We start from the raw sequence: 12,084 nt of genomic DNA, 5'->3' as shown, positions 1-12,084 counted from the left end.
ACAACAGAGTCAAGGAAATTCATGTATGCGGATAATATTGCCCTAGCAGTTCAGCATACAAGCCTCCATACCATCAGCTGCACCCGACCCTGAGATCTTAGCACAATGGCTGATTATTTCCAATGCTGGAAATTTACTCCTAATCCAAAAGAAATCCACAGTAACTGCTTTCCATCTGAGCAATAAAATAGCTAATATCAAACTTGATGTGCAGTTCTGTGCTGAGAGCGTCAGCCATGACGCTAGTCCAAAGTATCTTGGTGTTGTACTGGACTGGAGTTTGACCTTTTGACAACACCTCTAAAACACCTGCAATAAGGTCGAGTCTCATGTTGTGCTTATCAGAAAATTGACTAGAACATCATGGGGCTCGAGTCTATGGACCTTACAAACCGCAACAATTGCCTTGGTATATTCTGCAGCTGAATATTGTGCATCAGTGTGGTCTCATAGCAGTCACACCAAACTCCATATCTACTCAAGGGACACCATTTTAGGACCTAATCACATCAGCCACACAATGAGAGACTCATTCACCTGCACATCTACCAATGTGATATATACCATCGTGTGCCAGCAGTGCCCGTCTGCCATGTACATTGACCAAACCAGACAGTCTCTACGCAAAAGAATAAATGGATACAAATCAGACATCAAGAATTATAACATTCAAAAACCAGTCGGAGAACACGTCAACCTCCCTGGACACTCAATAACAGATTTAAAAGTGGCAATTCTTCAACAAAAACTTGAAAAACAGAAACTGCAGAACTGAAATTCCGGTTCTGCAGTTCTAAACTCTGTTGTGAAGTTTCCCCTTTCATCTGTGGTTACTTTTCGGAGATCACCTGAAGTGGAACACCCATAAGGACACTACTCGAAGAATGGGTTACTCATTTTGTGCGATAATTGTTCGTTGAGATGTGTCCCCCTGTGGGTTCGCCACTACCTGTCCTACTTCCCCTCTGCTTCGGACTCTTCTTTAGGGGATGTTTGAGTGGAGAAGGAACTAAGGGCAATTTGCCTGGGCACCCCTAGGTATTTGTCACAAGGAGGCACAAGGCCCATCCATGGGCCGAACAGACACTGATCACTGAAAATCTCTGATCAAGGGCTCAAGGAGTGCATGCACCCCTGACACAGAGTAACCTACTCTTTAGTGTAGTACAAAGGGAAAGAGACACACTACTCCTTCTTTTTGAAGTATATATTGAATTCTTTGCACTCCACACAGAAAATGTACTTTTCAATATTGTATGTAGTCCACTGTTCTTCTGTCAAATCAAAAAATGTCAGCTACCTTCGCCAAATACCACTATTTGCTAGAAAATTACATTTTGTTAAAAACTTTGCAGTAAAGCTGTTTGGAAAAAAGTTGACTTTTAGTCGAAAAACAAAACCCTAAACATTGAATTTCCAGGATTGCAATGAAAAGTTGGAATTTTTCACAGAAAGACACTTTCCACAAAAAACGTTTAGTCAAAAACCCAATTTTCTTTGAAAAACAATTTTGACACACATTTTTTGACCAGCCCTACCTTGTAGCCTTCTTGGAAAAGTTCATTAAGTAGAAGCTAGATTTAGCCACTTTTACTCATGTTGAATAGCATCTTAGAAGTAGTTCCACTTATTTCTGTGGCAGTTTACTAGTGGAGTAAGTTAGTATTTAGTGTGATTAAAGGACTTAGACTGTTGCCCTAGAAATTCATTGAGGGAGTTCCTGCAGTGTAAGGCTAAATTCAGTGCTTTCTTCCTTTCAGCAAAATTGTGGGTTATTTTTCTTGCAATGTTAATATTCGTAGATTCCCCAGCCAGAAAGGACAATTGTGATCTGGTCTGGCATGCTGTATACAATAGAACATCAGAGTTATGAACACGTTGGGAATGGAGGTTGTTCGTAACTCTGAAATGTTCATAACTCTGAACAAAATGTTATGGTTATTCTTTCAAAAGTTTACAACTGAAGATTGATTTAATGCAGCTTTGAAACTTAACAATGCAGAAGAAAAATTCTGCTTTTCCTTTTTTTTTAGTAGTTTACGTTTAATGCAGTACTGTACTGTATTTGTTTTTGTCTGTCTGTCTCTTTTGTTTTTGCTGCTACCTGATTTCATGGTTCTGGTTCAAAATGAGGTGTGTGGTTGACTGGTCAGTTCATAATTCTGGTGTTCATAAGTCTGAGGTTCTACTGTAGTACAGGTTATAAAACTTGCCCAAACTAATTCATAGAGCATATATTTCAGAAAAACAATGCAGCCTTGCAAAATTCTATACCATCCAGGCACAAAATTTGGTTACCTTTTACCACGATGATTAATAGTAATGATTCTGGGGGTGATAGACACCTCAGATGACTTGTGGAGCATAATTTTGCAAGGTGGTGTTAATCTAATTCTTATGAAAATACCTTATTTTCTCATATACTACATTTATAGGAGCTTTAGAACTCCATAGATATATTCCTTTGATCAGCTTTCTGCTTTTTAAAATATACTTGGATTCATTATTTTTGTGAACAGTTTTAAAGTATATTTCCTTTAATGCCTAATGCTGTTCAAATCTGAACAAGGGAATGCTCTGACAGAGGAAATGTACTGTGTGTGGACTGCAAGCATAAATATACAGTGAGCATGTCACCTGAGTGTGACTTGAACAAGATTGTTCTAGTAGTAGATGACATGTAAAGAGCAGAGTTGACCATAGGTGCATTTGTGTCCTAAACAAAAATGGGACCTGTCCATTCTGCCTTCTGGTCCCTAACCACTGCTGCTCCATGCTCCTTTCCTCCCTCCCAGTGCGTTTTAATGTGGTATTTCCCACTCCAAAAATGTGTGTTTCTGCAGAAGACATTTGAGCTCACAAATATGTCGCAGAATCCTTTGCATGGCCTGTAGCAGTGCTTCAAAGGAGATATTGTGGAAGCCAGAGCAAAGGAGGATTCTGGAGAAGTTTCATCACTCAGAGATGCCAGCCCTTCCCCCTCCTACCTCCATCCCTGCAGAAATGGGAATATGTTTTCTGAAGAGAGTTACTGATCAAGAACCCCACCAGTGTAGCAGAGGGGGTTTGGGATTGGCATATTGATGTGTCCCAGTACTATTATGATGCTACCGTAAGATCTCGCATCTTAGACAAATGCCTGCTTAGCCTCTGCCTGAAGTTTGTCCCTTAGACAAAAAAGGTAAAGCAGTACATTTTCATGAGGTGTACATCCATAGACTTGACTTATTTTAATTTCTGGTTTTGTTTAGTCTTCTCCATGTATGGTGAGGAAACAAGATAAACCCCTCCCAGCACCACCACCTCCCTTGCGAGATCCTCCTCCACCTCCACCTGAGAGACCCCCTCCTATCCCGCCGGACAACAGGATAAGTAGGCATTTGCATCATCCTGAAAGTGTGCCTTCCAGAGACCAGCCTGTGCCACTTGAAGCTTGGTGCCCCAGAGATGTGTTTGGGACAAGTCCCTTAATAGGATGTCGAATCCTAAATGACAGTTCCCCCAAACCAGGACTCACTCCAAGTTCAAATATAAATGGAAGGCACAACCGAATGGGTTCTGACCCAGGATTTATGAAAAAACATAGACGCCATGATTTGCCTTTAGAAGGTGCCAAGGTAAGAGATGCGTGGCACAAAGCCAAATTTTATGTATTAATCCAATGTGAAGTCTCACATTGGTTAAAGTGTCGTTTATTCTTGCTGATGTTGATCTGCTTCATTGAAGTTTTCCTGTCGATACTTAATAGAAAGCCTGTAAATAAGAGAGGCTCGTTAAACTCTGATTTAAAGCAGCAGTAAATGAGGTTCAGTTAGGATTTAATTTTAACTTGAAGCTGTCACAAAAATGGCAGCACATGAAAAACTGTTCTAGATTTGCTATATTCTTCTGGCAAATGATCCTTAGAGTTGGTGCTGTTACTGACTTCAGTTATATGTTGTCTTTGGAAATACCATATTAAAGTTACATGTACATTTATTGATAAATGCTCCAGTCTTAGATGAGATGCAGATTCTGTAACCACCGCAAACCACAAAATATGTGTAAATAATAAGTACACATCATAGCTTATACATTTAAAAAAATTAGAACAAATTATAAATCAGATACCTTGTACGTGTGTGTTTGTGTGTGTGTGTGTGTGTGTGTATATATATATATATATATATATGTATATATATATATATATATATATACTTAAATTGTCTTTTTAACAGTAAAAAGAGCACCTCTACATTGTGATTAAAAAGCCACAGCAGTTAGTCTCAGAGCCTGGATCAGCTGACTTGGGCTTGCAGGGCCCGTGCTGTGCACCTATAAAACTGCAGTGTACGTGCTCGGACTGCAGACCAAGCTCCGTGACCCTCCCCTATCGTAAAGTCACAGAGCCCAGGCTCCACCCTGAGCCCTAGCATCTGTACTGCAATTTTGTAGCCCTGCAGCCCGTTACCTGCAAGCCCAAGTCAACTGATCCAGGCCATCTGCCGCCATGCCATGGTATTTTATCATAGTGTAAACGTACCCAAAGTCACAACCCCACATGCTGCAATCCTCAATTTGATATTATCACTCTTGTAGTATTAGCATAACTAGAACTTAGAACTGAGCTGTGCTTGTATCTCTGCACGTTCTTGTTGCAGTTGATTGCAATAACATCCATTTTTGCAGCTGGATCTTTGTCTGGTTCTCTGTACTCCTTCTGTGGACTTGAATAGGGAGATAGAGGGCACCTGCTGTTGGAGCTGCAGTAACCAGCACTGGCTAGTAAGGCAGACAGTCACAATTTTTGATGTGAAGGAGCCAGCCTTAGAGGGTGCCTCATCAGCTCTCTGTGATGAAGGGGATTGGGAGATGGAAGATGATGCTATTTGTAACTTCCCTTCAAGGCGTTGGCTTTCTTGTGGCCCAACGAAAGAAGAGGCCTGTGTGATTCTCTCCTGGGCTGGCTGAGTAGTATGTTGTGGTACGGGCAACTTCCCCTGTTCACAAGTATGGCACAAATTTGTTCAAATTTTTTCTAACTCCACTAGCATTTTGAGCCAGTGAGTTCTTCCTCCAAAACTGCAAGTAAGCTCAGGATTCGTTATGGAAGCTCTGGACAATTGCATATATGATGTCCAAATAAATGTGATTAATTTTGAAAATGGAACAGACTTCTAATGCTACTTTTTAGTACCAGAGTCCTGATATTGAAAGCTATGAAATTGGTGGGTGAGGCATAGCCACATTATAGCTGACATTCTGATGTGATCAAAAATCACTCTAGAAAATGTACCCAAAGCAATGAAAATCTAGTGAAAACTCTGCTGACATCTTAATTAACCTTAATGGGAAACAATATCCAGATTAGTTGTTAAGTTGGAGAATGTGCTTCTATTTTAACTATCTTTCACTGTCTTACAAGCTTCATAAAAGAAATGGTGCACATTTTACTGTATTGTTAGCATCTTTCCTGAGAACAGTTATGTACAGGGCCATCTAAAGACCAGTAGCTGGTATTGGAGGTAGAAAGTCAGATACAGTTTGCCTCTTATCTAAGAATAAATATCCCATATTAGAGCAAAAAGAACAGGAGTACTTGTGGCACCTTTGAGACTAAAAAAATTATTTGAGCATTAGCTTTCATGGGTTACAGCTGACTTCATCAGATGCATATAGTGGAAAATACAGTAGGAAGTTACACACACACACACACACACCAGTGGGTGTTACCATACACACTGTAAGGAAAATACAGTAGGCATACAAACACACACACACACACACACACACACACACACACACACACACACACCAGTGGGTGTTACCATACACACTGTAAGGAGAGTGATCAGTTAAGGTGAGCTATTATCAGCAGGAGACAAAAAGAACTGTTTGTAGTAGTAATGAAAATGGCCCATTTCCAGCAGTTGACAAGGAGATGTAAGGAACTGGGGATGGGGGAGAATAAGCATGAGGAAATAGTTTTACTTTCTGTAATGGCCCATCCACTCCCAGTCTTTATTCAAGCCTAGTTTGATGGCGTCCAATTTGCAAATTGATTCCAGTTCAGCAGTCTCTCTTTGGAGTCTGGTTTTGAAGTTTTTTTGTTATAACATTGCAACTTTTGGATCTGTAATTGTGTGACCAGGGAGATTGACGTGTTTTCCAACTGGTTTTTGAATGTTATAATTCTTGACATCTGATTTGTGTCCATTTATTCTTTTACGTAGAGACTGTCCGGTTTGGCCAATGTACATGACAGAGGGACATTGCTGGCACATGATGGCATATGTCACATTGCAGTGCCCCTCTGCCATGTACAGACTAACTCGGCTAGTACTCTGAAACCATATTAGAGCTGTTCTTCTATATTAGTAATGATTTAATGTTAATTCTCTTGTTCCAGTGTGATTGTGAGTCTTCTATAATGGTTTGATGTAGGCTTATTTTTAGATATTTCAAAATAGGATAACTCTTCCATAAGGGTCAAATGTTGCCCTCAGATGCATGTCCATGACTCCTATGGCAAACTTACATGCACACAAGTCAGCAAAAACTATTTTTGGTAATATACTTTCAGTGAATATAGAACATCAGACAGAGCCTTAAGGATTTACCCAGTTGAATGCTAGTACATGGTACCTAAAGCAAACATATCGCATCTCTGTGGCCAACATCACTGTAGAGCACATCATAAAACTTGTCAGAAGTCCAAGTTTGTGTTACATGAGTATCATTGTAGTTGTCTGTCATAAAATACAGCTTTCACAAAAGGTGCAGTTGCATCCTTCAGGAAAATGAATACATTATGCAGAGCTTTTCGTTCACTGGAATATTAGGATGTGACTTTCAGCCATTAGGCCTCGATTTGTGCATGTGGAAAATTATGTGAGTGCTTTCAGGTATCTTTGCTACTGAGTTTTGCAGGTGCAAATTCTAATAATGGTGCATGTAAATGTTAGAATTTTTAATGTATACATTGCAAATGTTTGCACATGTAAAGTGCAGAGGCTTGTATGTGTATGCAGTTTTGCACATGAATAAGTTCAGAGCCAGCACTTAATAAATAGCGTGGAGGACTGGCTTAAAATTTGTCCCTTAAGCAATGTCTTTTTTTTATTTTGTATCTTTACGTACTGTTCCATAATTGTTATAGTCACACATCAGCAAACCACTCTCGAGTAAAAGTGGGATTAAAATGAACAATTGACATGATACCAAAAAAAAAAGCCCAAACACCCATCCTTAAGGAATTTCTTAACATTTTGCTTCTGTGAGAACATTACAGTTCATTTGTAAAGTGATAATAGGAATTTGAGCCTTAATGAAGTTTTCTCATTTGCTCTTAATGTGTTATACCTATGTCAGTAATGCACAGTTCTGACACTTCCCCTTATTTTTAGTCTCTAAACTCAGTTTAAGACTAAAATGACGAGTTAGGTACACTGTATTCCCAAAATACAATGCTTTGGTAATTAAAGTCACTTGGCCTTGTGGTTATTGCCAGTATAACTGGAAAAGTGTATATCCTAAGAACAAAGGAACAGCCGTACTGGGTCAGACCAAAGATCTATCTAGCCCAGTATCTGTCTACCGACAGTGGCCAATGCCAGGTGCCTCAGAGGGAGTGAACCTAACAGGCAATGATCAAGTGATCACCCTCCTGCCATCCATCTGCATCCTCTGACAAACAGAGGCTAGTGGCACCATTCCTTACCCATCCTGGCTAATAGCCATTTATGGACTTAACCACCATTAATTTATCCAGTTCTCTTTTAAACCCTGTTATAGTCCTAGCCTTCACAACCTCCTCAGGCAAGGAGTTCCACAAGTTGACTGTGCGCTGCGTGAAGAAGAACTTCCTTGTATTTGTTTTAAACCTGCTACCTATTAATTGCATTTGGTGACCCCTAGTTCTTGTATTATGGGAATAAGTAAATAACTTTTCCTTATCCACTTTCTCCGCATCACTCATGATTTTATATACCTCTGTCATATCCCACCTTAGTCTCCTCTTTTCCAAGCTGAAGAGTCCTAGTCTCTTTAATCTTTCTTCATATGGGACCCTCTCCAAACCCCTAATCATTTTAGTTTCCTTTTTCTTTTGCTACTTTTTTGTCTATCAAATTTGAAGCAAAAGTATTCTAACATAAATATTTAAAATTGTATTTAAAATTATTTAAACATATAGCTTTGAGATTTTATTGACTGACGGCCCTATCCTAAGGCCAATGGGGTGAGTGGGCTTTGTATCTTGGCCTAAAACCTCTTTACTCTTAACGATCTTCATCTGATTTTCATGAAAACTGAGAAATCTTTTCCATAAGTAGAAGATGCTGATTTAAAGCTGTCCAGCTATTCGTGTAAAGACATTGGATAGCTGTGGCCTTAGCAATGACCTAAGAAAAATATTCTTGATTCCACTATAATCAGTTTTATCAAGAGGTTTAGTAATGTTTCTTAGACCAGTCTATCAATTCTGAGCTGCTCTACTGTAATTTAACTTTCTTTAGCTTGGAAAATATATAACTTGTACTATGAAGAGAGAGAGGATGGATTTGAGGTTTAAGTCACTACAGTTGAAAGACATGAGTTGCCTCTTCTGTTTGCTGTGTGATCTTGCGCAAGCTGCTTAACCTCTGTGTTTCCATTTCGTAAAGTGGATATTGTACACACTTCAAAGGGATGAGGTGGGAATTTAATAAGTGCTGGTAAAGTGCTTTCACATGATCCAGTGAAAGGAGCTCTAGAATTCCATGATATTGTTTACAGAGTGACTACCAAATTCACACAGAGAAAGCACCAACCCTTACATCCAGCTAGACTCTTGTTGAAAGCCCTTTAATTTGAGTCATGTCGTAAGAGTAGTGGGTTTACATTTACAGTTCCGATTATAGCTTGGTAGTAATGTTTCATGTGTCCAGTCTCATGGCTGGTAGAGGTGTCATGTTACTCAATCCGAGTAGCCAACCAATGTGAAAATGCCATGCCATTGAGCTCTGGAGAGGCCATATACTGGCCCTTTCACCAGTTGACATCTAAATTGTCATCTTTAGGTTTCAGGCTTAACCCATTTGGATGTACAAGGCCATTCACTCCTCTGCATTGCTGTTTTAAGTCTGTCTGCCAGTTCTCAAAGTTAACATTGCATGAGTTTTAATACTTGATTAGTGTTTCAATCTTTATGTACAATTTAATGACTTCAAACTCCTGGCCGGGTGGGCGACTAGACCTTTCTGAACTTGTAAAGCAGTACACTCCTGTGATGCTGTATAAGTAACAACATCCGAGTAACATTTCTGTCCATTTTTCAGGTATTTTCAAATGGCCATCTAGGAAATGAAGAATATGATGTCCCTCCTCGACTTTCGCCCCCTCTCACAGCTGCCTCCATCCTCCCTGGTATTAAGTAAGTTATCTTTATCTGGTGTTCTATTATAAAAGAAATTCATTAATTACATAGACAATCACACTGATTCTGAACCGCTGTAAAAAAGAGAATTAACTAAGGCCATGGCTACACTGGCACTTTACAGCGCTGCAACTGGAGTGTGAAAATAACCAACCCCCAGCGACTGCAAATGCAGCGCTTTAAGGTCAGTGTAATCAAGGGCCCGGCAGCGCTGGGAAGCGGCCTTCCAGCGCTGCACGCTACAACCATAAAAGGATGGTTACAAAGCACGCTGGGAGAGCTCTGCTCCTAGCGCTGCGGCTTATGACTACACTCACACTCAAAGCGCTGCGCGGCAAGCGAGCCGCCCGCAGCGCTGCGGGGGCCAGCGCTTGAAATGTCAATGTACCCATGGGCCTAAGTTCCCTGGTGAATGTGTTCCCATTGCGACCTTGTTTTCAGAAGTAAAATGGTTTTCCTGAAATGGATCAATTAAATAAATCTAAATTAATGTCCCACATACTTTTAATAGTAAAATGGAAATGAAAATTCTGGCAGGAAATGGTAGAAGGCTTCCTGCAATGGAAGGCCAAAGAATGAAATAAGTCACTTCCCTGTTCAGTTCCCCCTAAACCCACAGAGAACTACTGAAAGTCAATTCATAGAGAGTGTAGGAACAAGGTCAAGAGGTAAATAGGGGAGTGGGGGGGGCGGGGTTTGGTGTGTGTGGTGTGTTTGTGGTGTTTGTGAGAACCCACAACCCCAGCAACTGGGTGTTATATTTTCGGTGCGCATGTCCTCATCTAATGCTTTACTGGGTTGCCTGCATGCTGGCCAGACCGACGATCCACAGTATGGCCGTGTTGCGAGTAAACAGTAAAATAAGCACCCTGAGTATGGAGATCAAACAGATGTCATTTCCCTCACTAGCCGAGAATGTGCCTGATGAATTTGTCATTTCAGAGTAGAGCGACTCTTGAGCTTTGAGTTGTATGATTTGTTGTTTGATGCCAAGATGATCTCGGCAACAAGTGAATCTTCTGATTGAGCTGTGATTCCCCAGATTTCTACAGAAGTAATGGATCTACAGACTCCAACCTTCTTTTGTAAATGAGTTGTACTCTATGGAATTTTTTCTTTTATAGATCGTATATCCTATGATACTTACCCCTGTGATGGTTGCCACCCCTTAGGAAGGGGAGGGAATAGCTCAGTGGTTTGAGCATTGGCCTGCTAAACCCAGGGTTTGTAGTTCATCCTGAGGGCCCACTAGGGACTGGGGCAAAATCAGTACTGGTCCTGCTAGTGAAGGCAGAGGGCTGGACCAATGACCTTTTGTGTGCCCTCCAGTTCTATGAGATAGGTATATCTCCGTATATTATTAATTTGAAGCCCACCTGATGTGCTGAGATACCACTGAGTCTACCTGTTCTCCCAGCCTGGGCCTCCTTTTTACCTGTCTTGCTGAACCAGGCTCTTAAAACCTCCTCTGACGCGCGCACACACACACACACACACACACACACATATATACACACACACACACACACACACACACACACACACACACACACACACACACACACACACACAGTTGTAGATCAGCTCTGGGAAGACTCCGTTTAAGGGACTTGCTCCAGCATTTAGATGTGCACCTCCTTTGGAGTACAGACCGAAAGATATATTATAGTTGCTTCTTCCCTCAATGTGGAAGAGGGTATGCACAATTTCTTGCCTTCTTCCAGTTAGAAATCATATAAACTGGGTTATATTATAGTCCAGAAATAAATGTATTAACTATAAATATGTATTTTAAATAGTTAAGGTAGTAGCAGACAGAGCAAAGCAGATTACTAAGAAAATAAAACAGAGCATGCAAACTGATCTTAATACAGTAAAGAAACCGTTTACATGTAAATTCTCAGGCTAAATGTGGTTCTAATAATCTTCTTCACAGGCCAGATGCCCTTCCAGCTTGGGCCCAGTTCTTTCCCCAGTTGTTTCCAGCAGTCATCTTGAGTGGGGTAGCAGGGGAGAACTGATGGTCCGGATTACCTCACTCCTCACCCTTAAATAGGATTTGCATAAGGCAGGAGTCCTTTGTTTCCCTAGTTTGACCCCCCCCCCTTCCCTTAACAGTGGAAAGTTACAAGTCGTCCCTGGTAATGTTTTAGTATCGGGTGAGAAGACCATTTGACTCTGTAGAGACCTTGTAGCCATTCTTCACAGGCTGACCCACAGGTTCACAGGAAGACTAAGCTCTTCTACAGTCTATTGTCCTTGTTGATTGGCCATCTGCCTTGTCTGGCTTTTCCGGTGTTGTACCTGAAGGGTTGTCAGTGAGTGTCACCCAAAGTAGCATACTTGAAATACAGATACATAGTCAATATTCCTAATTTAAGATACAGAAATGATACATGCATACAAATAGGATAATCACATTGAGTAAATCATAACATTTCCAATGATATCTCATATGACCCATCTTGCATAAAGTATATCTGTTAAGTCCTATTAATATCATGAGCATATTTTCATAAAGAATCTGGAATGACATCACAGCCCACCTAAACTATGTAGTTCTTCCTTCGGCACTGAAATAGCGTAGCTGTAGTTGTGCAATAAAATAATCACATCTGTCAACATGGCACCTATTGAAACAAAAAGAATTGAAACAGTAGAATGTGACATTGCCAAGTCTTTTGAAATCT

The 12,084-nt window shown here is 40.5% G+C and overlaps 1 protein-coding gene across 7 annotated transcripts in view; it reads left to right on the top strand.

Moving 5' to 3' along the window:
• Positions 1 to 12,084, top strand: part of CBLB (Cbl proto-oncogene B) — a 226,022-nt gene that overhangs the window by 167,250 nt on the left and 46,688 nt on the right. For all 7 annotated transcript variants that reach the window (XM_075072562.1, XM_075072555.1, XM_075072552.1 and 4 more), the window contains 2 exons: positions 3,252 to 3,617; positions 9,297 to 9,391. In XM_075072562.1, the coding sequence (XP_074928663.1) occupies positions 3,252 to 3,617; positions 9,297 to 9,391 (461 nt within the window). The remainder of the gene's footprint in view (positions 1 to 3,251; positions 3,618 to 9,296; positions 9,392 to 12,084) is intronic.

The sequence above is a fragment of the Chelonoidis abingdonii genome, chromosome 1 (genome assembly GCF_003597395.2).
Source record: "Chelonoidis abingdonii isolate Lonesome George chromosome 1, CheloAbing_2.0, whole genome shotgun sequence".
Classification (NCBI taxonomy): Eukaryota; Metazoa; Chordata; order Testudines; family Testudinidae; genus Chelonoidis; species Chelonoidis abingdonii.
This window is presented reverse-complemented; position numbering and strand designations above follow the sequence as displayed.